Source organism: Cydia strobilella, chromosome 24 (genome assembly GCF_947568885.1).
Source record: "Cydia strobilella chromosome 24, ilCydStro3.1, whole genome shotgun sequence".
Classification (NCBI taxonomy): Eukaryota; Metazoa; Arthropoda; class Insecta; order Lepidoptera; family Tortricidae; genus Cydia; species Cydia strobilella.
In genome coordinates, this window is record NC_086064.1 from 4964181 (window position 1) to 4990012 (window position 25832).

Consider the following 25832-nt stretch of genomic DNA (forward strand, 5'->3'; position numbering starts at 1 on the left):
TATACGGCATGAAGATTGGCCCTCCTCTAGCCCAGATCTTAATCCTTTAGACTATAAAATATGGCAGTATTTAGAGGAAAAGGTGTGCTCAAAACCTCATGCAAATCTAGACTCGCTGAAAAAATCTCTTGCTACGGCAGTGGCCAATATCGACATGAAAGTGGTGCGTGAATCCATTGACGACTGGCCACGAAGACTTCAAGCCTGTGTAGATAATTATGGCGGTCATTTTGAATAAATGTTATACATTTAGATTCTCTAGTTTATAAGCTTTCAAACGCTGTACAAATTATACGGAATAAACTTAAACTTTTGATTTTATTTGATACTATGTATATGACAGAACTTATGAGCCGACTAGGTACAGTAGTGACTATTTAAAAACACAAATCAAAATATTTGATAATAAATTTTTATATCAAAGGTTATTTATTATGTTTAAACAAAACAATAATCAGTTTTCCACGTTTTATTTCGATAAGGCACATTATATAGTAATTTGAATACATACATAAACAAGGCGTCGAGTGCGCAAGCTCACGCGAATAGGCAAAGCGGACCAACGCATGAAAAATCAACTACAACTTTCATTGAGAGCTATATTAGCAGTGTTACATCTAATTGGTAAGAGGAACTTTAAACCTCACTTGAAGTTTAGTTTTGTATATAGTTATAACACATATAGTTCACACAGAATGATATAATATTCGACATATGCTAATATTTCATTCTATATTCATTGATATTTAAAGTATTTCATAGCGGTTACAACAAACATTACAGTTACATCACGAAATGTTTTTAAAAACATGTATATTGTGTCCTGGGATACGAAATGCTCAATACTGTTAGGTAAATATAATGTGCAACATATATTTTTTGCTTTTAGATTTAAAAAAAAATCGAATCAATTGCACAGGAAACAATGTGTCTACTCATACACATACGAGTACATACTCCTTTAAAAACCACAAGTTAAACAAAGAACAAGTTACTTGAATTTTTAACATCCTAACAATTTGATAATTACAATTAATTAAATACAGATACTTGTCCAGCACAAACATGTTTTGCAACTAGTAAGTAACCCAAATAATTTATTATCCGTAAATATATCCAATCAAAATATAAAATCCTATTAGTTGTCAGATATTTGGACCTTCTAGAAACATACAAAAGAGATACCTTTAATTATTGAGTTTTACGTAACTGATTTTTCATCTTGAATAATTGTTTCGGAAATTAGTTTCAATAATAGCTAGTTTATCCTTGAGACACTTGAGACAGCTTCTAAGTGTCAATTGCAATGGTCCCTAAATTAGCTAGACGACACTAGTTATTCTACTTTGTCCTTGACTATTTTTCTCAAGTCTACACAAATATAGCTGAAAGTGCTGAAACAGTTACGGAAAAAACGTACAACTCCTATAGTCCGACAAGAAACTGTAGAAAATTATTGAGGGCGCCACTTCTTACGTAACTGTCACATTTTTGACGTAAAATGCTTAAACATGCCAACAATTTAGTATGGACATTTTTTTACCTCCATTTTATTTAATTTCTACTATTTTATGTCGCATTATACCTGTGTATACATCAAACATTATTGTTTCCAAAGTCTACATGGAGATAAAATAATTTTATACATCAAAGACAATATTTTTCTGGTGGTGTGTAGAGAGCCCACAAGTTATAAACAGATAACTATTAAAACGAGCGCACTGACTTATATTAAATAAAAAAACCGTTTTAAAACTCGGATTAACTAAATACATAATATTTAAACATTAAGTCCCACAACCTTGTCGCTGTTATATAAAATCAGTCAAGCAATTTACTATAACCGTACAGACAAACCATTTTCAATCTGAGATCCTCTTTATTGAACCTACAATCTACATCTAAAGACGTAACGCACACATAAACCTAACATAGTAGGTATTTTTGCTGCGTGTTGCATATACTTATGATGTGACCGTAGGTCGGAAAGGGGTGCGCAGTTAAAATGGTTTAAATCTATTAAGGTTGAATAACGACAAGGTTGTTGACAGTGCTCGGCCTGAGTTTCCAAAGCATACATATACATATATCCAATATATGTCCTCTGTTCGCATATATCATTGGTGTTATTATCCTATCATACGAATTTATACAAAGTATGCTTTGGAAAACATATTAACGTGCCGTATCATTTGTGCATTTTCTTAAGATTTTCATAGCGAATATATCTGGACGAAAGATAATAATTAATGAAAACTGAATGGTGTTTTGAGCACGTTGATCGTCTAGATATATGCCAAATTTATGGTCTCATAGTCCCTTATAACTTTGAGTACCCCCTGAGGTCTATATAAATAATTTTAAAGCCTTACATACTGTAAGTAACTAAACTTTTATGTATAATGTCATAAGACAAAGTAGTGCCTCGAATTTACTGGTGTTTCTCTTCACCTTTTAAAATATAGACCTTAGGAGGAAAGAGGAATCAACAAAGCAGTGGAGTTGGCCCTGACAATAGTTCCCCGTCCCCTTTATAGTCGCATTTTCATCACTTATTCATGTGGAAAAGACATGTGTCGCTATCACAAATATGTGGGATAACGGATGTCTCAACAACGTGGATATTCGTAATGAAATTACGTAATTTTAAGACCAGTTTTCAATACAACTCACATTTCTGTTTTGGAAGAAAAAAAAGGGTAACTGCGCTATATTATATGCGCACAATGGACTAGGAACACGTTAAATGTTTACAACACATTGGTTTTACCGGCCGATTAATATTACTTACTTTTGTTTACGCGTTCTAATGAGCGATAGAGACGGCGCATCTATCAGCTAGCATGGGACTTATTATTTTAACTTCATTGTGTAAAGAACGAGTAGCAGTGAATCTTGATCGTACTTTACACACAGTGGACGGAGGAACTATTGTACTAACATCAACTGACCAAAACTATTACGCTAGTAGAGTCATACTCGACGTGCGAGCCGCATGTAGCCCGCAGGCATTAGGTGGTCAGCCAGGTGATCCCGGTATAGATACATAACCTTGGCATCCTATAATAAAAGTAATATAAGTACAGATGTAGTGCGTAATTGTTATCCATCGTATTTTCTCGGAAACGTTATTTGTCAGTACTTTTTGTACCGAGACTGATTGAAATAGCAATTTAGACACGTTCGTACGTTTCCGTGAAAATACGATGTAAAATAATTATGCACTACATCTGTAGCAAATTTATTTTGCGGCCCGGGGCTACAAGACAAAACCGTCTGTGGCCCTAATACAAAAAGGTTAAGTATGAAGTCTAGAAATAAATGAAAAGTTGAAAAATTCACTGTCTTCACAATGAGTTCACTTGAACTCGTGACTCTGAATCACTAGCCCATCGCTCTGCGAACTGACCTATCAAGACTTCGCTCTTCGCCCGAGACAGTGAATTTTTCCATTTTTCATTTATTTCTAAACTTTGTGATAGATTTTACAGACATTGCTGTTAAAATAAAATTAAGTTTGAGTATGGCTGCGCTAGAATAAGGTTTGAAAGTAGTCAGTTGACTCGTTGGTGTTCTGGACGGTCTAGTAGTCGTCGATGTCATAGATGTTGTCGATCTCCTCGTCGTCGAGCTGCATCGATTGGAAGTCGACCTTGTAGCGGAGGAGACCTGCGGGAGACACTAATGTTAGAGTATGCTACTAATATTAGTACACAATATATATTAAATTTTCAGTAAGCAACCAAAATGTATGAGCAAATCTATTGAGAGGTAATTTTGGTTGAGCATCAGTTTTTATTGTGTTTGTTATTTCTGGAATATTTTGTAAAAGAAGAATATTCTTGGTTTATACCTCAAAGTAAGCCAGAAGTAATATAACATAAGAAGAATAAAAGCTAACTTAACGAGGAAAACTGATCGGCTAGCATGAGTTGCGTTCTCGCGCGCGAGTCATACTTGAAGTCGCGCAAGATGTATGGAGTCGCTAATTAATTGGTTGTCTAAAACCTTCTAGAAATCGATTTCGCACAAATCATCTCGGATATGGGTATATTTGGTATCAGTGCATTCTGATTCAGTTTGATGTCCTGAACACAAATATATGAGATGCCAAGTGCGGTAAGTACAAAGATTTTTTTTTCTTTTAAACATACCATGCGGGACTTGAACGGAAAGTAACCTAAAACCTGATTTACCAACCTACTACGCGCGCGAGAACGCAACTTATGCTAGTACGCATGTTCCACATATTTTATTCATTCCCTTTTATACGTAAAATAGGCCTAGATAGGCGAGCGAGGGTTGTACTCTGCATTTACATGCTGTGGTGTGGTGTGGTGGTACCTCTCTTCTAGGCCAAAATTCAAATTTACGTTTAAATTAGGCAAATAAACAAGCAGATAAAACATTAAGAGCCCATCAACGTGCTCACTAGCGCCACTGGTAAATAATTGTGATTATTTAAATTTAACGATAGATATTTAAAAAAGGGGGCCGCTACGTATATTTTGTATTTAAGTACCTTTTGAATGCTACTAGTTTTTAAGTGGTGCTTTTGAACTAGTTTTTATGTTGCTGGATTCGTCGATCTATGAACTCAAAATAAAAGCGGCCGTTTTAACTTCGGACGCATAAATTGACGAATCCAGCAACGTAAAAACTATTATAATGTAAACAAGTTTGGGAACAAATCAAATTATTTTATTAAATATTTTGATTTGTGTTTTTTAAAGTAGTCACACTACTATATATAAATTAAAAACTGTAATAGATGTCATATATTAAAGAAAAAGTGACGAAGCCCTCCAGTGGTGAAGGCCGGATTCGAACCGGCGTCTTTAGCTATCGCGGCTAACGCCATGAACCCCTAGGCCACCCCGCCACGGCGGTGCCCGTCCGAATTTCTCGACTATATGCCATCTTAGTAAGACTAGGCGTCTTTGACCAGCTCTAAGGGCAAGCAGTGCGCGCTTGCACCTCCTAAACGAACTCCTTACGGATTTACGTTGTAGCGAGAGAGACTGGTGCTGCCATCTATAAAATAATTTGATTTGTTCCCAAACTTGTTCATAGATGGCAGCACCAGTCTCTCTCGCTACAATGTAAATCCGTAAGGAGTTCGTTTAGGAGGTGCAAGCGCGCACTGCTTGCCCTTAGAGCTGGTCAAAGACGCCTAGTCTTACTAAGATGGCATATAGTCGAGAAATTCGGACGGGCACCGCCGTGGCGGGGTGGCCTAGGGGTTCATGGCGTTAGCCGCGATAGCTAAAGACGCCGGTTCGAATCCGGCCTTCACCACTGGAGGGCTTCGTCACTTTTTCTTTAATATATGACATCTATTACAGTTATTATAATGTATTCAAAATACAGTACGTAGCGGCCCCTTATTAAATATCTATCGTTAAATTTAAACAATCACAATTATTTAGCAGTGGCGCTAGTGAGCACGTTGATGGGCTCTTAACAATGTTGGCCACACTCAATATTACCTTTTCTCCAAGTTAGTATGCATGTAAAAATAGTAAAACAAATGGAAATGATGAAAAGTTACGGCGATATAGATTTGATTTTAATTTGAAGTGAACATCACTACTTTAAAAAACATATTTTTTGTTTTATAGTTATGATTTTTAGTTTTTGAAGTTTACTAAAATTAACCAATTGTAAAATGTACGTGTGATGTTGATATTGTTTTGCACACAACAATTTTACTTACGTAATAGAAATTCGAACCAGGAATTGGCTTGTCGTCCATTTAACGTTTTAAGCTAAGGGTTTTATTATATTTATCGTATTTTTGTACATATGACAAATTAAACAATCATTTTTGTTGATGTTTTGATTGTTGAAATAGTTTTTTAGGGTTCCGTACCCAAAGGGTAAAAACGCGACCCTATTACTAAGACTCCGCTGTCTGTCTGTCCGTCTGTCACCAGGCTGTATCTCACGTACCGTGATAGCCAGACAGTTGAAATTTTCACAGATGATGTATTTCTGTTGCCGCTATAAAAACTAATACTAAAAACAGAATAAAATAAATATTTAAGCGGGGCTCCCATACAACAAACGTGATTTTTTTGCCGTTTTTTTGCGTAATGGTACGGAACCCTTCGTGCGCAAGTCCGACTCGCACTTGGCAGGTTTTTTTACATACATACATATAATCACGCCTATTTCCCGGAGGGGTAGGCAGAGACCACGGATTTCCACTTGCTACGATCCTGACATACCTCTTTCGCTTCCTTCACTTTCATAACATTCCTCATACACGCTCGCCGGTTTAGGGTGCTCTTGACCTGGCCTTTCTTCAGGATTTCCCCGATCTGATCAGAGAAAGTCCGCCGAGGTCTGGTCTGCCCCTTCCAACTCCCGTTTCTACCTCTCCCTTATACACTCTCTTTGTTAGCCTCCTTTCACTCATTCTTTCCACGTGTCCAAACCATCTCAACATACCTTTCTCAATTATCTTATTAGTATCTTTAGGTTTTTTTTATTTGTCTTTATGTAAAATGCAGGAAACTGTTAGTTTTAATAGATAGTTAAACGAATTGTGGCTGCAGTTGCAAACGTTTTTATTACCAGAAAAGCATACATTTGTGTCAAACCATTTTACATTATCTTCTTAGACCTCACGAGTACATTCTAAAAATATTAATTATTCTTTGAAATTATAACTAAGCGGGTCTAAAATTAAAACCGTTTAAAACCTAAATCTATGGCTAGAACATACCAAACGTTGGGTAAAATTATAGTTATATTTAGGAGTTATCTATTGGGATAACTCTGGATAAAGTATAGTAATACAAAATATATTTTATAAGCCATCTCGATCTTCACTGGTCATATGCAGTGTATGCCTTTCAGGCGTCTATATTCGTATATTAATATGTGAATGCCTGCCCTGATGAAACAAAACGAATGTATTGTAACCATTATTATTATTAAAAAGAAAGCATGATAACTTTATCTTGAAGCATTTTTATTTGTAGCATGGAATTCACACAATAAAAAGGTTAAACTTATGCCGAGATGTCAAATCTACTAAAACTCTACTGAAAATTGTAAGTTCTATGACAAGGTATACTATGGTAAGTAATATACCCTAATTTCTTCCATTGAGGCTAAAAACTGGGCAGGCAGTTGGTGTTTCGTTTATTATATATTATGCGTCTATGTTACTATTGCTATTTAATGCTGAAGGCATGCATGGTTTCAAACAAAGGTCAGAAATATAAGTTTATAATTTATAAAAAGATTAGTGTCACGCCAGCGGAGTGTCTACACTAATCACTTTCTCAAGATCAGAGTAAAAAATAGCTTTTTCTAATTTTAAGTATGACGAATTATTTACGTAATCATAGGCAGGTAAATCCATACAAAATTACGTTAAATCTACCCCAGACAATCTTTGTATTGAGTAGATGTATGTTGTCTTTTATGTTAGAATGTATATCCGTGTACAAATTTCAATGCGGTTTTCAAGTTTCACCTCACAGATTGCGCTGTTGCAATATTGTTAGATGTAAATTTAAAGTAATATCACGTGTGACACTTGTCCCGCTGGGTGACGTCTAAGGTCTAGTATAGGCGAAAGGGGACGGCGAAACAATGTATAATACCGAGATTGTATCAAGCCTGGGGAGGGTTGGAAAGCGAGGGAATATTTCCCGATCATAACCCGCTATAAGCAACGAAGTTCAATACATATAAAACGGTTTCACGTAACACGATTTCGGATAAAAAATAGACCAATTTTGTTCGGCGAATAACTTGACTGACGATGAAAAATAAGTATCTTAAAAGTCGTTTCACATCGTCTGCAAAATTAAATGTAGGTTATGATCAGAAGTGACCACCAACAAAGGAAAAATTCAAGTAAACATATCCAATCGTCTTTGTTAGATATAAACCCTTTTGAACGCCAAGAAACCTTAAAGGTGTCGTAAGAAGTCGAATCTGTGGCGCCAAGAACGCTTATAAGTGCTATGGCGTACGTAGTCAACGTTTTTGCTAGCTTATACCAGAGATATTGGCGTATGCATGACGTTCTTGGGCTTACACATGGCGTTCATAAGATTAAAAACATTTAAAGAGTCCCAAGGGAAAATTACTCTAAGCGCCACGGAAAGTTACTTAAACTTGTGCAATGAAAATATTGAGGGTAAGAATAACTTGTTTTCTGAATAAAAGATGTTATATATCATATTACTACATTCTTGACTGCTACTGCCAGCAACACAAGTCTTCAATCACTGGCGAATTATTTTGGAGGACAACATATCCGAGTGGTGGTCATAACTAAGGGTTTCAAATATTGCAAGCATATTTCGTTAGTGATTCTATAAACGTGTTATTTAAAGTCCCACACACACTTGGAGCGATTTACACTGACCATTTTTAATATCAAATTAAAAATATCGTAAATATCAATGTTTATTTAAACAATATACCAATTCAATCAAATTTAGAGCACTTTTGCTCAAAAAACTTAAAAGTTTATATAATTAGTGTAAATCGCGCCAAAATATACAGCCTACAAAACGTCGAGCACTATAGTACTCTGTCTCAGTAAAATCGATGCATTACAGTGCGTATAACGCTTAACGCTCTGTGTTGTATAAAACGACAAGGTACTAAGTGCGACGTTTTGATCTGTTTAATAGTCGTCGAGGTCGACATCGTCCAGCGGTTCGTCCAACTGAAGAGATTGGAAATCAACTTTGTATCGAAGTATGCCTGTTGTCCCCATTATTAAGGTAAAATAATTGTGTTTTAGGTAAAATTTGGTATTTTTAAATCATATTTAGAATTGTTGAGTGTGAAAAAGTTTAGTGTATGTTTTTTTATTAATCACAGTTTTTTTATTGATGGATGTTTCGAACGAAATTTATTAATTTTTAAAAATAGTTTTTTTTTAAGACATATACCAGATATTATGTGATAATTTAAAGATTTTTGGAGTTTTTGTTTTATTTTTCAGAAGTCCAGCGTTGTTATCCAAGCAGCAGGAAAAAGAGAGAAAACATACAGATTAGTATTTGCAGCAGGTCAGGTTAGAAATAAGCATATAAATATAGCACAACAATTTACAGAACTTTAGATCAATATGTACAAGTTGCTACAAGGAGCGGTAGATTAGTAAGCAGATATGCATATTTTTTTGGTTTCCTGTAAAGTGCTATAGGTATTTAGCTTGAGTAAAGTGGAGTTCAATTATCTCTCGCTCTCTCTGTAATTTCGTGATGTGCATACTTTGTATATGTTCTTATATGTGTGTGATTGTCACGAAGAAATGTCTTTTTTCATTAATTCGTAATCCGATCATTACTTTTTAAGGACAGCCATTTTAAGCATGGTCTTATAAAAAGGGGTAGCTAATGATTCCCCGATCAATTTTTAGCAGATTATCGATTCGCTGACAACAAAACATTGTTTCGCAGTCATTTGTAGATGTAGCTTTAGGCCGACTAACTTTTGTTAAACTCTCGATTCAAATACATTGTTTGAATTTTCTATTAAACTCCAGTTTAGTCGTAAAGTAGTATAAAGCATGTGCCAGACGGCAGACAACCACAGTTTCTGCAAGATGACCTTGGTAGAAAATCAGTGGTTTTAAGCCATGTAGCAAGTGGTTGAAATCAAATTCTGCATGACCTTTAAACGCCCTTGGTAGACAGGCGTGCTCTGCCAACTAATGGCAGATGCAGTGGTTTAAAATCGTCTAGCTGCTTGTTGTAAACCATGTAAACAGCCGCGCTTCTACCAAGGTCATCTTGCAGTAACTGTGGTTGTCTGCCGTCTGGCACATGCTTAAAAGTAACGTGATGTGTGTACTGACCGCCGATGCCTCCGAAGCCGCGCACGAACTGGCTGCCCTCCTGGCTCTTGTCGGTGATGATCTCGAGCGTGGCGCCGAACGACTTGTAGTTGTTGGCGAGCCACTCCAGCAGCGGCTGGCACTCCACCAGCTCCAGCTCCACCCCGCTCTGATAAATTATTATTTTGTTTAAAAAAAGAGACTTGATGTAACATAAGTTTTTAGTGGAGATAACTGACATAAATTTCATTTTTGGTACATGCTTTTATCGCTGACTGTACTTTTCTTTCCACAGGCAACTAATACTCATCGAGACAATTCTAAAAACCCCAAACACGGTTGCGTTGTTTTATCACAGAGTTCCTATGACCACCTCCTGTCTCCATCATCAGATCAGCTCGATGGTACCATAATATTGCATTGTCACCCGACCTACATATGTATGCAAATTTTCAGCTTCATCGGAAACCGTGAAGTAAGTCAAATTTAACTTGCAAATTTCAGAGTTGACCCGTACAAACATAGTGACATATTACACACATACTTACTTACATAAATACATTGCAAGTTAATAAAAAGCTAGTAATAAAAAAACAAAAGTACGGTATCATCATAGTTATTCTCCTTTTTCGTTTATTTCTTCGTTCATTCTATTGGTCTTCGCATTTTGTCAGTATCGTCATTGGTCAGAGTCTGAAAGTTGCCTCTCTCTTAATGTCTCATTCGTTTTTCGTCAGTTGGTTTGTTGTTTAATAAAAAAACTAACTAATTAATGCTTAAAAATTTAGCAGCTTCACAAAAAAACGCCAAATTTTCAGAAAGTTTACAACTAAACCTATCAAACAATTATTTTCTCTATAAAATAAGTCAAATAACTGTTTTACAATTTTAGGTCTACTCACGTGTGAAAGTCAACACCGACATTGGCCAATTCACCCTATTTAACTTTGCAGGGAGTAAAAATCAGAAAAATGTAGTTGGCAATGGTCTCTAGTTTTGTTTTATGAGATTTGGCTTAAAGGGCTGGCATCCAGGGAAAAAAATATAAATAAAACAAGAATTTGACACAATTCTAGGATTGACAACTATGCTGGCGCCATCTGTAAAATACTTCGACACCCAATCCCATTGTCGGCATAGACAGAGTGGCTTACCTCTTTGTCGGTGAAGTGTGACTTGTCCTTCTCCTGCTCCGGCGTAAGATGCAAGATGGTCTCCTGGTTGGTTGCGTGCGACTTGAGGACGTATCTGGAATTACAAAAAGTACTGTACTAATAATGTAATAGGGAATATTACGCGAAACTCTGCGCAGGGGGCGCCACTACCACAATCTGAGGGTCTATCGCCAGGCCTCCTTCACTCGCTCAAGGCCACGCGCTATATGCCTACCGCTCGGCGTATCGTCGACGATACAACCGACAGAGGGCCGCCGAACGGGCGCCTGAGCGCTCGCACCGCACGTTTCCCGCGCCTACGCTTCGAAATGCCGAAACCACGTAATTATTGTGCAGTAGATGGGTGTAAAAGTCAAAAAACAAAGGTAAATTTGTCGTTTTTTTTTTCATTTCCGAGGGACGAAGAAAGGTGAGTAGTATTTTAAATCTATCTTTATGAATTTTGTCATCATTTATTTCTTTGAACATAAGTAGGTAAATCGTAAATTAAGGAGTTTTTTGAGTCATATAAGTGTTGTTTTTAAATATTTGATTGACTAATAAAAATATGGTTGATTCGCAACATTCGTTTTATTACAATAATAACATAAGTAACAGTACAACCCTAGCGCATTCTTACGATGACGCGTTGGCACGTGACTCGCACGGCGAGCAAGGCAGTCTCGACTCTTTGTGCGCGTACTTATGGTACATTTCTTCTCGTCCTGAGCAGCAGGTATTATTATTAAGATTTTGTAGGCTATTATAGCGTAGGTATTTTCGCTTTTGAATGGGAATGATGTATCTGTTACGTAGTAACTATTTATTAATCTGTGCTATCGCGAAGCAAGAAAATCTAAATTTCGTTATTTAACATTTCTGTCACTCTTGCACATTCGAGCGATAAAGAGGCAGATAGCGAAATTTCGGATACGCGTTTCCCGGTTGGTCCTCTGTAAACAAATCGCCTTGAAGCATCAATGTCATATTTTATTATCTAAAAACTTGTCAAAAACCTGTTAAAAGTACAGTATGTATAAGTTACTCCATGGTTTACTAAAGAGGCTAGTGCTGCACTCTGGTGGCAGAACATTGCAGTAACACCCTATTCTTATGCTCTGTTCCAAATATATCAGCTGAGAATAGGTAACGCGGACAAACAAACGGACAGAGTTACTTTTGCATTTGGGTGGATCGACTTTTTCTTGACCTTTTTAAATTAAATGGTGAGAGTTATATTTTGAGTCATTTTTGACATTCTTCTGCCTTAGGATCAGATTCTATTAGGTCACTCTTCAAACCATGGTTTTATCTGAATTCACCAAACAGGTTTTTTTTTAAAGTCATTACAAACTTTCTTGCTAGTCTAGCTTTCTGCTTTACAACGTTTGTTCTACCAAACTCTGCTCTAGCTGATGGGAAGATACAACAATAAATAGTTGATGCCGTGACGACCTGGACGCATAAGGCTGCGTTTCGACCAAAGGTGTGTTGCGAGGGATGTGTTTTTAAAAACCAATAGAATCACTTCATTTGTTTTTTTAGCTCAGTGTCCAGTGATGCAATTGGTTCTTAAAAACACATCCCTCGCAACACATCTTTGGTCGAAACGCAGCCTAACTCTACAACTAAAGAAAGACAGCAATATAATTATGCGCGTGCGATAGATAGGAAGTGATAAGGCGTCCTTTCTTTAGCCAGAAGTGGTTTGGTGGCGGGACTTGGGAGGCGTTTGGCTAGCAGTGGGATACAAGTATTATTTGTTAGTTAGCATATCTTACCTCTGTATGTCAAGGTTCTCCCAGCAGATGAGCGTCTCGACGGCGCCGAGCTCGAGCGCGCGCAGCGTGTCGTCCACACCGAAGCAGTACTTGCCCGTGTCCTGCAATAAACGTGTTCATATACATCTACAGAAAGTATTCAGGAAATTATAAAAAATTAAGAAAACAACCAGACAGTATTGGTAATCAATGATACTAATCAGTTTAAATGGTTATATACCCTAAATGACAATTTCACTGTACTGTACTATTATAGCTTAGCAGTTGCTGAATAATACTGTACATACCCACTTTTTTCTTGTAAAAATAAATACTAAGTTGCTTTGTTCTGTTTTAGAATATATTTTATGCTATTCGTGCACTCTGTAAATAATGTATATAATGTTTGTTTGTATTTCTTTATATAAGTGAATTGTAATATTCTTTTGGAGAAATAAATTCTTAAACCATAAACCACAACCATAAATGGTCATTTAAATTTATAAATTAAATGATCAAAGGAGAGAAACTTGATTTTCAAGTCCCCATAAAATGGTGCCCTACTCGACATGGTACGTCGATATAGAGTCTGTGCGGAAAGAGAAGAGTCCTGGAATGTATGCAACTTATTATTGTATAAAAATATTCCTTATGCAGTAGCTAAACGCAGCCGTTGGGCTCGGCTAGTATTCGGAGGCTTTTCTAAAGCACCAATAGGAGCGCTCCACATATTTTGTACTGCTTTTTTCCTGTTCAATTTTGTTAAAACACTCTTTCATCAGCCTCCATATAATAACCACCACTTCTGCATTTAACCGTTTCATAATGGTTTCCTTCAAATCGAAGCTTTTATTTGAGTCGTCGAGATCCTGACCTACACGGCGGCTACATGTGGTTATCCACAAGACTAGATGCTCCACATACGTCAAAACATTTCCTCTTACATCATGAGCGGGATGACGCCGCCACGACCTTGACTCTGGGCACAAATTGTTATCATGCCATCAATCGATCAATCTGCAACGAGGAAGTTCGGCCGCCGAAAATAAACTATAACACTGCTAAATATGGTTGATCGTTCACACATTTCCATAATAAAAGGCAGAATTTCTAACAGTTTTGAATATTACCGCCTATTATGTTATGTCTATGTGCAATTGTTTATACAATACTAGCCTCTGCCCACGTCTGCAATAATTTACATATGTTTTTATTGTTGACATTTTCTCATTAACCCCATTTAGGACATTTACTTTTTTATTATTTTCATGTCATTGCCATGACATCCCGGGCTGGGATGGATCTGGGACATCGTAAGTCTCAATGTTTTATTTGCAAAAAGAAAATCCAATTGCGAAATGTCAACATTAAAAAAAAAATCAGAAACTTTTCTTATTATTGTATTAGAATCGACATTTTCTGGTCCCAAAATAAAAATTGCCTTAATTTCCTTTGAAACTTTCCCGAAATTTCCAGCTTTTTTGAAATATTCGGCAACTTGGACATCTATAGGTGAATCTGAGCCTGCAGAATAACCAACCTGGGAGATCTCGTCGAAGTACCGTCCGATGAGTTTCTTTTCCTGAATGAACTTGACGTTCTGCAGCGACTCGGCCGCCAGCTCGATGGCCTGGTTGAAACCGTTCTCTCCTCCGTACGACACGTCCACCAGCTTAATGATCTTGGCTTGCAGGCGCTGAAAGAGGAATTTGCCATAAGTATATACTTTATATGTTACAAGAAACAAGAAAGTAAGTTTCTACACAAAAATTAAATTTTCGGAACAAGATTTTATCTACAGTGATCTTGTTTTCTTTCAACGGTCAACTAAAGGCAGGGACAAACTGAGCGTACGCGACGCAACGAATGCAATGCTTTATGACAATCTGAAATTTGTATGTTCGGAAACATGCTCGTCATGTGTCTGATAAATAGGTGTGATTTCTTTACATTCAGGGTATTTCTCAGACGATCCTTCCGTCTGGACGTCCTAGGTACCGCGAGCTTAGATCTTAGCAAGCTTGGTGCTGTCGATTGAACAGAAACGGCTCTGGACAGAGAAGCATGGCGGTCTTCGATGTCGGAGTCGTCACTTAGGGTCGATGCGTCACAGCAGTAAATAAGTATGACTCACAGGATCAAACATGTCGGACTGACTGAGCTCCGTCTTGAAGTCAGCAGAACCGGCCAGGATGAGGCCGGCCACGTTGGGGCGGTCGGCGCTGATGAATAGCTGCGTGGCCACCTCGGCCACCTTCCGCACGTAGTTGTGTCGCTTCTCCATACGGAGACGCGCGAAACGCAGCGCAGACTGACCACCGCGACCGTGCTTCTTCGGTAGGTCTACCGTGAACTTGTGAAGCACCTAACAATGAAATGTAAAGATTATTTGTACCATAGACATAGTATATAGTATATACAAGTAGTTGTAGACGCGCCACCGAGCGACCGGGGGTAAGAGAAAGAATATTCATATAAAATTTGGGCAGCATAGGATTTTTTCTCTTTCACTCTTATAAATTTCGGTATTTCGCCATCGCCTCCTACTTATGATACCACCCGGTCGGTGACAAGGACAAAGCGTGGCAGTAGTAGCGGAATTATCAGTACTGCTACTCGACCATAGATGTCGCGCCAAACGGAAAGTCAACGATTTTCAGCTAATATTATAACCGGAACTCTATTTTCAACTCCTTCTGCTTATAATATTTTCCTCAGTCGCGACACAAGTGACACCTGGTGTCGAGTAGCAGTACTGATAATTCCGCTACTTGACGCTAGATGTCGACTACGAAAATAATAGTCTTTTTAGTAACAAAACTGATGTATGGAGTGAGCACTCTATGTTTACTTAATTCTCTTTGGTCATGCAGTTTGCGCGGCAAGTACGTGTAGTGCGGTGTGACGTCTCTTGTAACAGTTGTAACCATGCATTACAAGTCGTACATCACCCCTACGAATACGTTGGATATTGCAGCAAAATTAATACATAGTCAATAGACAGATCGAGCCTCCTAGCGAGGAAATTGCCGCGCGAAGCAGCTCGCTAAGTGTAGATGAATGCCTTAGCCGAGGCACGTTTCCATAGCCGAGCTTCTTCGCTCTGTGTGGACCCACCTACTTAATACACATTTTAAAGACTTCTGTTACTACACTTACCTCTCTAGTGTTGCCCTGCAGTGTACCGAACAGCGCGCCGTTACCATCCATGACGATGAATCCGAACTTATTGTCATCAGCCAGCAGCGCCGTGAGCGCCTCCGTGTGGAATTTGTTGTCGCACAGGTACAGCGAGGTGTTGATGGGCTTGAACGGCTCGAAGTCAATGTTGACTTTCTTCTCCTTGCCCTCTTCGGTGACGATGGTGCCGCAGTAGATCACTAGGCCGTTTGGAGGCACTGTTGAACAAATTAGTTATTAATAATGTTATGGGAAGGAGTATTTACAAATATTGTTCTACAAAATATAAAGTAATACATATAAATAAATATAATGAAAACTTGTGTCATCTTGGTTATTCTGATAAGTTTATTTTGTATATTGTAACTGTATATTATTACTATTATGGATATTGTCTTTGTTATACCAGACTATAGCATTGGCTGGTAAAAAAGTTAGTAATATCTGAGAACTTTTCTGACTTTTTGGAAATTTTCCGCAACTTGTACGCGCGACTTGGTGTTGGACGCGGTGCCGAACTCATCGGCTGACATGTTGGGTGTGTACCTTTAGTGTAGAGCTTGAGCCTGTGCTGTACGGACGTGATGGCGCCGAGCACGGACAGGCGGTTGAGGCGCGACTTGATGATGGACGCGGTGCCAAACTGGTCGGCCGACATGTTGGGTGTGTACCTTTAGTGTAGAGCTTGAGCCTGTGCTGTACGGACGTGATGGCGCCGAGCACGGACAGGCGGTTGACGCGCGACTTGATGATGGACGCGGTGCCAAACTGGTCGGCCGACATGTTGGGTGTGTACCTTTAGTGTAGAGCTTGAGCCTGTGCTGTACGGACGTGATGGCGCCGAGCACGGACAGGCGGTTGACGCGCGACTTGATGTTGGACGCGGTGCCGAACTCGTCGGCCAACATCTTGGACACGCGTGAGATCTGGTCCTTGGGCGGGATGATGAGGGATATCATGGATGTGCCATTGCTGGAATGAGAACGGCACAATATTTATAACAGCTATCAAATTTTACAATTAAATAATACTATGACTCCTCTGTAGTTGCAGGCGTAGGCTATGGAGACTGTTTAACATCAGGGGGACCGTATGCTTGTTGAAATGAAATGAAATGAAATATATTTATTTGCATTAAGTGTGGTAACATTCATGGTCATAATATGTAAAATTAGATCACACACTTAGCTAATAATAAGCATGCAAAAACTTTTTTTTTTTTTATGCCTTAACTATACAGACTAACAACTATAGGTATTTAAAATATGTTTGCCACCGACGTAGTATAAAAAACTATGAAATGCACAGATCGCCTGATATCCATATCTTCTATGACATCTATTATCAACATTAATGATATGCTATTCATCATAGTTATTTAACTGGGTTTACATCAAAAAGGTAAAATGAAACAGGCGAGTCTGCAAAGAACAAGCCACTTTTCGAGGAAATAATAGAAAATGGGTGAATTCTACTGAATCAGTAAGTATAAAACACGGAAGGATATATGAAAGCTAACCCTATACTACATTTACTACATTTGATGCCATTAACAGGAATTAGTCTTTTATTTTATGTGAATCATATTGATGATGTGCTTTCAGGGTTGTGCAATAAATTACTAAGTTATTATACAATATTAATTTTTAACAAGCAGAAACGTCTGGGATGGATGCTATTAAGCTTAGAATAAATTTAAAAGTGGAAAAATTACTGCCTTGGGTGAGACTTGAACTCACGGCCTCTGGATTATACAATGTCACAAAATAGTTGTAAATCAACTTCTAGTAATAAGTAAGTAAGACATACATTGTGTCACTTCAAGGTAGTTGCGTCAGGAAAGTAAATTTCATTGACATTATAAGTAAAATGTTGAAATCGTGCAGGGGTAGTCAACATTTTTTGTAGCACACCAACTTAAAAAAAAGGTATTATCACCCTTTTATATCAGTAGGGCAAGTAGTGCCCCCTTTGCTGTCTTGATTCATCCGTCAGGAGGGGCACAAGCCCACTTAACTACTTAAGTCACTTGGAGAACATAAAAGTTGGTAGCATTCTGAAAAACTATGGTTAATTGTGCCCTGTTTCTTCTATATTTGATATGGGATTCATAAATAGTAAGAGTAGACAAAAGTTATGACCAACACAGATGTCAAGGCGAATATCACAGTTAACCATACCACCATCGAAACTGTAGATAAATACGTGTATTTGGGACAAGAGATAGTGACTGGAAAAAAGAACCAAACCAATGAGATCAACAGACGCGTACGACTAGCCTGGGCAGCCTATTCCAATCTCGAGTTTGCCTTCAAAATGAACCTTAAGGCCGAACAAAAAGCACGCATATTTGACCAATGTATCCTGCCTGTTCTCACTTATGGAGCTGAAACCTGGGTTTTCACCAAAGACATACTACGTAAATTGAGCGTTGCCCAGCGGGCATTAGAGAGAAAATTGGTGGGGATCACATTGAGAGACCGTAAAACAAATGAATGGCTGAGACAACAGAGCAAAGTCAATCATGTTATAAAACGCGTAGCCAATTTGAAGTGGGAATGGGCTGGTCATATAGCACGGAAGACCGATTCGTGGAGCAAACGACTACTCGAGTGGCGACCATGGGGGGAAGAGCGTCCTCAAAGTAGACCCCAGATGCGTTGGGACAACGACATTAAGAAGACTGTGGGGAAACAGTGGCTCCAAGTCGCACAGAACCGCGACGAATGGCGCAAAATGAAGGAGGCCTACACCCAAAGGGTAGAAAAAGGCTAAAGAGAGAGAGAAGAGTATCCCATAATTAACACTGAAGTAATTGTAATTCCATCATGAGTAGTGTTCCATTTTAGGGATTATATAGTCAAACAATTTCAATTCTGGTCCACTTTGTATCTTGGCACAATAACAATTTACATGAAAGTCATGCCAAATCTTATGTAATTTTCATTATGGTTCAGAATTTAATTGGTTGACTGCATGTTGAAAAAATAATGCATAGTTGCAATAATTGTACTGCAAAATCCATTATGCATAAATAAAGGTACAGTTACCTGCAAAAATATGTTACACAACGAAGGCCGCACAAAAAATATCTGACACAATCTTATTTGTAGAGCCATAATAGTGTGTCACATATTTTTGCAGACTTCAATGAGTAACATATTATTGCAAGACTGTACATAGACTTTACCTGTACCAATTTTTTTAAACCATTCAATAGCCGGGTCCACACAGAGCGAGCAAACGCGCGAGGCATCTTCCTCGCGCACAACACGGCCGCCTCGGCCGAGACGTGACGGTAAACGTGCCTCTGCGTTTTGTGCGCGAAGAAATTGCCTCGCGCGTATGCTCGCTCTGCGTAGACATGGCTAATAGCTATAAATATTTTAATTTTCACTAGTTTTTATGAAGATGCAACATGGTATTGTAAATTAATTTACTTTGTCATTAGAAGAGAACAAAGAAAAATTGCATTAAACTAACAATATTTGTACAGTCAGCTGATGTTATAAAATTTGCTGTTACAAGTTAATATAATTATGTGTTACTATTTATTGTGCAACAACATAATTAATTTCTACCATTTTTAAGGCCAACTGGAAAATGCATCACAGATTTTTGACCTAGATTTGATCTGTATTTGACTTAAAATGATAATCGTAATAAGAATCTCATTGAATATTTGTTGCATTTACAGAGAACAAAGCATGACTCAACAATAAAAGTTCATTGGCTTCATCGAGACTGAAAATTCCCCTTGAAATTAATCATATCAGCAATTACTAGGATGTATGTTTGGAGTTGTCACTCTGGTGACGAGAATCGATCGGCGTGCATATTGTTGTATGTATAAATGCGCATAATGCTTCTATTTACGATGCGACGCGTGTTGAGGTTACTTTGCGCATGCAGAGAGACGTGCGCATGTCACTGACAAGTGACGCAGCCTCGCTGGCAGTTCCCACCGTCCATGCAGCCAAAAAATCCGAAAAAGAAGTTAATAATAGCCAATAAGCCCATAAAACTCACCCCCTGGCCATCTCCAAGCTCTTTATGAGCTTCTTGATCTTCCATATTTCGACATTACGATCGGCGGACGACTCTTCAGACATCTTGATACGCGACTTATAAAAGGATTACACCACTAAAACACTCCGAATAACGGACAATAATAAATAAATAAGTCTTTAAATACACCACCAAACTTTAAAATTAATGATTAACGGGGAAAAGGAAGTCCGACTCGCGGTTCAAACTGCTAAAATCCAGATCGAACCGGACGGACGAGACACCTCGCGACTCCGTTCACACACTTTCTAGTTCACATTTACGTCCGCGGTCACTCGAAATTTTCTTCTAGTGCGGGGATTCTTGGATTTCTTCTTAATTCGATTACCCCTAAGCATGTGGGACGCAAAAATCAGTCATTACAAGATAAAAAAGATGACGTGACCAAACGATCGAACGAACGCCTCGTCGACCGTCGGAGAAATGAAAGAAAAATTTGTTATAATTTGTTGCCATAGACAAGAACATATGATGTGTCACAAAATTTAATGAATAATTATGTCATTGATGTACAATAGTGTAAATGGAGAAAGTATATGCAAATATGAATACATAATTTCATAAGATTATTTAAAATCTCTAGATTCAAAGAAAAAAAAACATTTTAAAGTTGGGTTTTTGAACTTGTAACACTGGCAATGTGTTTTTTCTGTGGCTCACAGATTAATAATATGTAGCACTGTGGCTCCAATCGATGGTCCTAATTAAGCGTTAAGTTTATGTCTGAAAAATTACATAACAGCTTAAAACTAATTTATTTATGTTTCAAATTTAAATTACTAATGACCCAAATATATATAAAACATGTTCTATTTTATTCTAAATTACCCTAGTAGTTTGCAAACCGAAGTATAACACAGTCTTATTTGGACCACATTCTCAAGAAACGACATTTTGACATTTGTTACGTTTCCGTCATGGAGACTGTTTCCGTTACGCTATTTTGACAATTTTGTCTAACTAATTGTCTTTACTGTATTGTTATTTGTTTTGTGTTAAATACATGAATCTAGTATAAAATATAGGATCCTACCTTCTATGGCATACACTCTTTGAAGTCTAAAATTCAATTAAAATATTTATTGGAAAGCGTATGTAAGGTTTTAATTAATATTACGTAGTATTATTACTTGTTCTGTGATATTACTTCGTACTTGAAGACCGAGGAACGTGAAACTTCATAGCAACTGAAAACGAAGGTCCTGAAAATGGATCAAACCCAAACCGGAGCCAGTAAATTTAGAGCTCATCTTCGCACATCAATAAACGTTGATGATATAGCAAATATGACTAGAATTCTTGATCAAGAACTGCTCGATTCTCAAAACACTTTAAACGAGATTTCAAACATATTCGCTTCCATCAACGATTTTAAAAACAGCAATTTATCAGTTCACAACTTTGACAGAGACGCCGTTTCTAAATTTGTAGACGCGGAGCCTTTAAAACTGGTAACGCCAGACTTTGGGGGCATTAAATTTGAGGGTGAAGTTGATGAAATTTTGGCAACTATGAAGAAATATGCTGACCATTTAAAAAATAATTTACCTGTTATTGAAAAACAAACAAATATGAAGGAAACAGTTAATAATTCGGAACCGATTGATGTTAGTCAGTATGCTGCTAGTTTGGAGCAACTGAATAAGCGCCTGGCTCATATAAGACAGAACCTGAGGCAAGAAGCAACTACAAAGGATTTGAATATGGAGCAAAAGTTGGAAACCTTGAATCAAAATATTAAGCTATTTAAAGAGGTAACTATTTATTCATTCTAAACTAATAAAACCAATCATCATCATCATATCAGCTTTTTATCGCCCACTGCTGAGCATAGGCCTCTCTTCAAGTATGCCACTTGTCCCAGTCCTCAGCCAATCTCATCCAGAAGTGACCCGCAGTCTTCCGAATGTCGTCCACCGAACAAGCCAACGGACGTCAGGCACTCCTTTTTTTTAAATAAAAAACAATACCCTTCATTGAACACCTCAATACATCAAATGGAACATCAAACTGTAGGCTTGTCACTAAAAGTGATATCTTTCAGAACTGCTTGAAGTCAACAATTTTTATTTTATCCATATATAAATACGTTTTTTGATATTGTTATTTTTAGTTTTAATTGTGTGTCGATAGATGACAGTGAATTTACTGTGGCTACAAAATTTACAATGACAGTACCTATTATATCCTCTTCTATCTTATATCCATACTCAATACCGGCACCAAGGGGAAGCAGCATCAAATAGACGCACCTGAGTGACACCTACTTTTAGCAAGGGTAAATGCAAGGCAACAAAGTAGCAAATATAACACCTTTGTTACCATAGTGTTTAGTGGATTTGTCGTCTGTAAGATAGAGTTTGCGGTATTGCTTGAAAGGCTCTTGCGGTCCTTTCTAGTCTGCGTCGGGGACATGGATATATTTTTTAGTGCGTTAATTTCCCGCAAATGTTTTTCATTTTGTCGGGAATATTCGTTTTCTTCAATTATAACATTTTGTAGCTCGTTTTCCGTGCTGGATAGCTCTAATTTCAACCTCTGAATTTCGGCTTTCAGGTCGGTCACTAGACTCAAGTCATTATATACTTCTAAGCTCCTTGAAAGGCTGTCATCCATTAACTGGTGTGAATCAGTATCCTTTTCAAAGTCAGCCATCGTTAGAGATTCACTAGATTTAGACTTCATAAGCCTTCTTTCTTGTACTGGGCTGGTATTTGTAATTTCCGAGGCTATTATAGTTGCGTTTGTAGTGAGCATTGGAGGCGAACTTGGGGCACTTTTCAGGTCTGTTTCGTCAGAGGCAGTGAGAGACACAGGTGGCTTACTGTCACTGCTGCTGTCTGTATCCTCCAAATCGACCTCTTTGCCTGTTATTTCTTTAGCTGTAGAATCGGGTGCCGCTGGTGAAATCACTAACTGAGCAATGGGTGACTCGGTCGCCGGACTAGGCGAATTTCCTAAGCGCAATAGAACCGCGTTGCTGGGTAACACTGGTGAATTTTCAGGACATGAAGAATTTTCGAAGCCTACTTGAGCATCGTCGTTTTGGTGAAACACGGTGACAGGTGGCGGTTCAGTATTTTCTATATAGAAATAAGGATGTGTAATGTTTTTTCATCAGAACGGAACTCTTCAATGACGCATAGTTCACGTTTGACGATTTGTCCTCTTCGTTATGTTTGTTAAGCAAGTTAGGTTTTCAAGACACATTGTCAAGCCCGAGTTCTGATGATGGGATCCATGAGGAATCGAGGGAACTCCTCAAATGTGAAAGGCATACATATAGTGATTTTTGTATTTTTATCAACAAATCCAGCATTTCCATTTAAAAAAGTGACAGTGGAGCTGCTGATGATGATCAGAAATATCAGAATGGAACTCTTTAATGACGCATAGTTCACGTTTTGCGATATGTCTTCTTTTTTATGTTTGTTAAGCAAGTTAAGTTTTCAAGACACATTTTTGTCAAGCTCGAGTTCTGATGATGGGATCCATTAGGAACCGAGGGAACTCCTCAAATGTGAATGGCATACATACAATGATTTTTGTATTTTCATCAACAAATCCAGCATTTAATTAAAAAAAGTGACATTTGATGAAGTGGAACTGCTGATGATGATCAGAGTGGAACTCTTCAACGACATATAGTTCACGTTTAGCGATTTATTCTCTTCGTTATGGACCCAGACCCAAACTTGGACCTGGATATAGTCGGGAAAGCCGACTATCCGGCCACATTTGTAGTCGGCCAAAATGGCCGATTAGTCGGCCTATTATTGCTTACAGAAAACCATACCAGACATGAACCAAATAAACAGCAAATATTTATCAAATGGTGTCACCCATTTTACCCAAATTAATAAAATTATACTTTATATACCTATTAAGGGTTCATACGAATATTTTTGTTCATATTATTATATTCAACTTATGTGTTGGGAGTAGATAAAATGATAGATTCATTAATTGTCTTAAAGAAAAATACATAGTTCTCTACACAAAAGGATACCAGAAAGAAAATGTTTTCACTAAAAGATATAACTACCTATCTTCAAATTGAAACAGCAAAAACAACAATTTATGAAGTACAATATTAAAAGAAAAATATATAATAAATAAATAAATGAACAATGTCACACACAAAAAAAGAGATGTCAAGCTTGGGCAAGTAGGGAACTATGATAGCACCCATGAGGCTGACATGTTCACCTAGAGTGTCCAAAGCCTCCATAAAAACCAGATAAAAAAAAAAAAAAACCTAGGACAGATATTTTCGAAATATCAAAAAAGTATGTATGTCGTCGCATTCAGTACAATAACTATTATGTAGTTGTACAATATTAATAGTATTACTGTAGGTAGGTAATTTTTATTTGACGCGTCTTCAATTAAATTCCTAGAAGCCACTAAGATATCAACCTCACAAAACGCGGGTCTCTTAAGGAAAATATATTTTGCTCAAAATGCTTAAATGGCAATTAGCTTTTGGACGGTTTTTTTTATTCGGAAATTTGTTGCCGTAATATGTATCATGTTACATATGCATATCCTTTATTAAATTGTCATTAAATTGCTTAAAATATTAAATAAAATGTACGAAAATTGCGCACGGAAAGCTAAAGCGACGCAAGGAGCAAACAATTATTTTTCAAATGCATCCGAACTTAGACAAAGCTACTTCAGTGACCACCCGAATGTAAACTTTAAAAAGAAATAATGATTTATGGATTTGGCCGACTAATCGGCCATCCGTGCGCCGACTAGTCGGCCAAATCAATAGTCGGTACATCACTAGACTTAGAACTTTGACCCTTACAGTAACGAAATGCTATCAGAACATTGTGTTAGGTTAGGTTAGAACTGTGACCCTTACAGTAACGAAATGCTATCAGAACATTGTGTTAGGTTAGGTTAGAACTGTGACCCTTACAGTAACGAAATGCTATCAGAACATTGCGTTAGGTTAGGTTAGAACTGTGACCCTTACAGTAACGAAATGCTATCAGAACATTGTGTTAGGTTAGGTTAGAACTGTGACCCTTACAGAAACGAAATGCTACTAGAAAAGTGGGTGGTTTTACCTCCTTTTAGTTAGGCAAAAGATGCTGTCTTTTTCATTTCATTGTATGGAGTGCACCATCAACAATAAGTAACCTTTCAACAGCATCCCCCATTGAAGTCGGTTTTTTTTTCTTAAAAATTATATTATGTGATATACATATTTGGTCACTTTCAATTCAATTCAATTTATTTGTATCAGACATAATAAGTCCATAGTAGTTTACTTACTACTTTGTACTTGGTACTTTGGCAGTCACTATCTATTTGATGCTGAAAATACAACAAACCGTATGGTATTGTTAAAAGTGTTTCTAATAGGAAACTTATTTTATTTCAGATGACGGAAGGAAATGCTTTGTTAAGCAAATGCAGTGCAAAAAGTGGAGAAAACATTCAAAAGGAACATAACTCAACAAGCCAATATGAGGAAATAGTCAATAAGTTACTGTCTGGTATCAATGATGTTACATATTTAAGGCAAAATAAGTGTTAAATAGAGAAATAAGTTAAAAAGGGTTTTTAGGAATTTTGTATCATATACAGGTCTACTACTTAACACATTTAGTGCCAGCAACCTGCCAGGCGGGCGCTCTGTTCGTTCGTAGTCGCTGTTTTTTATATAAGTATGGGATTTTGCATGTTACCAGCTACGCTCGTAGCGCGTAGCACTCTGCACTGAATGTGTTTACAAATTTTATGACATATTAGTCATATTTATTGTATCTTTCCCAACAATATGATGTACCTATAATAAAACATATTATAACATTTGATGTATTTATTTTACAACAA

At 37.5% G+C, this 25832-nt stretch overlaps 2 protein-coding genes across 5 annotated transcripts; one reads left to right on the top strand and one right to left on the bottom strand.

Annotated features, from left to right (window-relative positions):
- Positions 1 to 454: 454 nt before the first annotated feature.
- Positions 455 to 20425, bottom strand: LOC134752162 (eukaryotic peptide chain release factor subunit 1). Of its 4 annotated transcripts, none has more exons than XM_063687766.1 (9): positions 19941 to 20424; positions 16583 to 16883; positions 15891 to 16129; positions 14866 to 15096; positions 14272 to 14427; positions 12753 to 12853; positions 10972 to 11065; positions 9839 to 9986; positions 455 to 3669 (listed from the first exon to the last, which is right to left on the bottom strand). In XM_063687766.1, exons 2-9 carry the CDS (start codon positions 16692 to 16694, stop codon positions 3584 to 3586), a joined length of 1167 nt encoding a protein of 388 aa, XP_063543836.1. In that variant the 5' UTR covers positions 16695 to 16883; positions 19941 to 20424; the 3' UTR covers positions 455 to 3583. The 4 variants fall into 4 exon arrangements, with proteins under 4 accessions (XP_063543836.1, XP_063543838.1, XP_063543837.1 ...); XM_063687768.1 differs by having other exon boundaries at positions 16708 to 16883; positions 19941 to 20423; XM_063687767.1 differs by lacking the exon at positions 455 to 3669 and adding an exon at positions 6556 to 8736 and having other exon boundaries at positions 19941 to 20425.
- A 493-nt stretch (positions 20426 to 20918) lies between these two features.
- LOC134752174 (uncharacterized) lies at positions 20919 to 25810 on the top strand. The gene is made up of 2 exons (XM_063687785.1): positions 20919 to 21733; positions 25378 to 25810. The coding sequence occupies exons 1-2, from the start codon at positions 21188 to 21190 to the stop codon at positions 25531 to 25533; spliced, it is 702 nt and encodes a 233-aa protein (XP_063543855.1). The 5' UTR covers positions 20919 to 21187; the 3' UTR covers positions 25534 to 25810.
- Positions 25811 to 25832: the final 22 nt, after the last annotated feature.

Excerpts from the sequence above, each read along its gene's own strand:
- LOC134752162 (XM_063687768.1), bottom strand. The coding sequence starts at position 20,023 with ATGTCTGAAGAGTCGTCCGCCGATCGTAATGTCGAAATATGGAAGATC. Across the intron at positions 16,884-19,940 it reads AGCTTGGAGATGGCCAGGGG|CAATGGCACATCCATGATAT; the intron begins GTGAGTTTTATG and ends TTCTCATTCCAG. Across the intron at positions 15,097-15,890 it reads TGCAGGGCAACACTAGAGAG|GTGCTTCACAAGTTCACGGT; the intron begins GTAAGTGTAGTA and ends TTTCATTGTTAG.
- LOC134752174 (XM_063687785.1), top strand. The coding sequence starts at position 21,188 with ATGGATCAAACCCAAACCGGAGCCAGTAAATTTAGAGCTCATCTTCGC. Across the intron at positions 21,734-25,377 it reads ATATTAAGCTATTTAAAGAG|ATGACGGAAGGAAATGCTTT; the intron begins GTAACTATTTAT and ends ATTTTATTTCAG.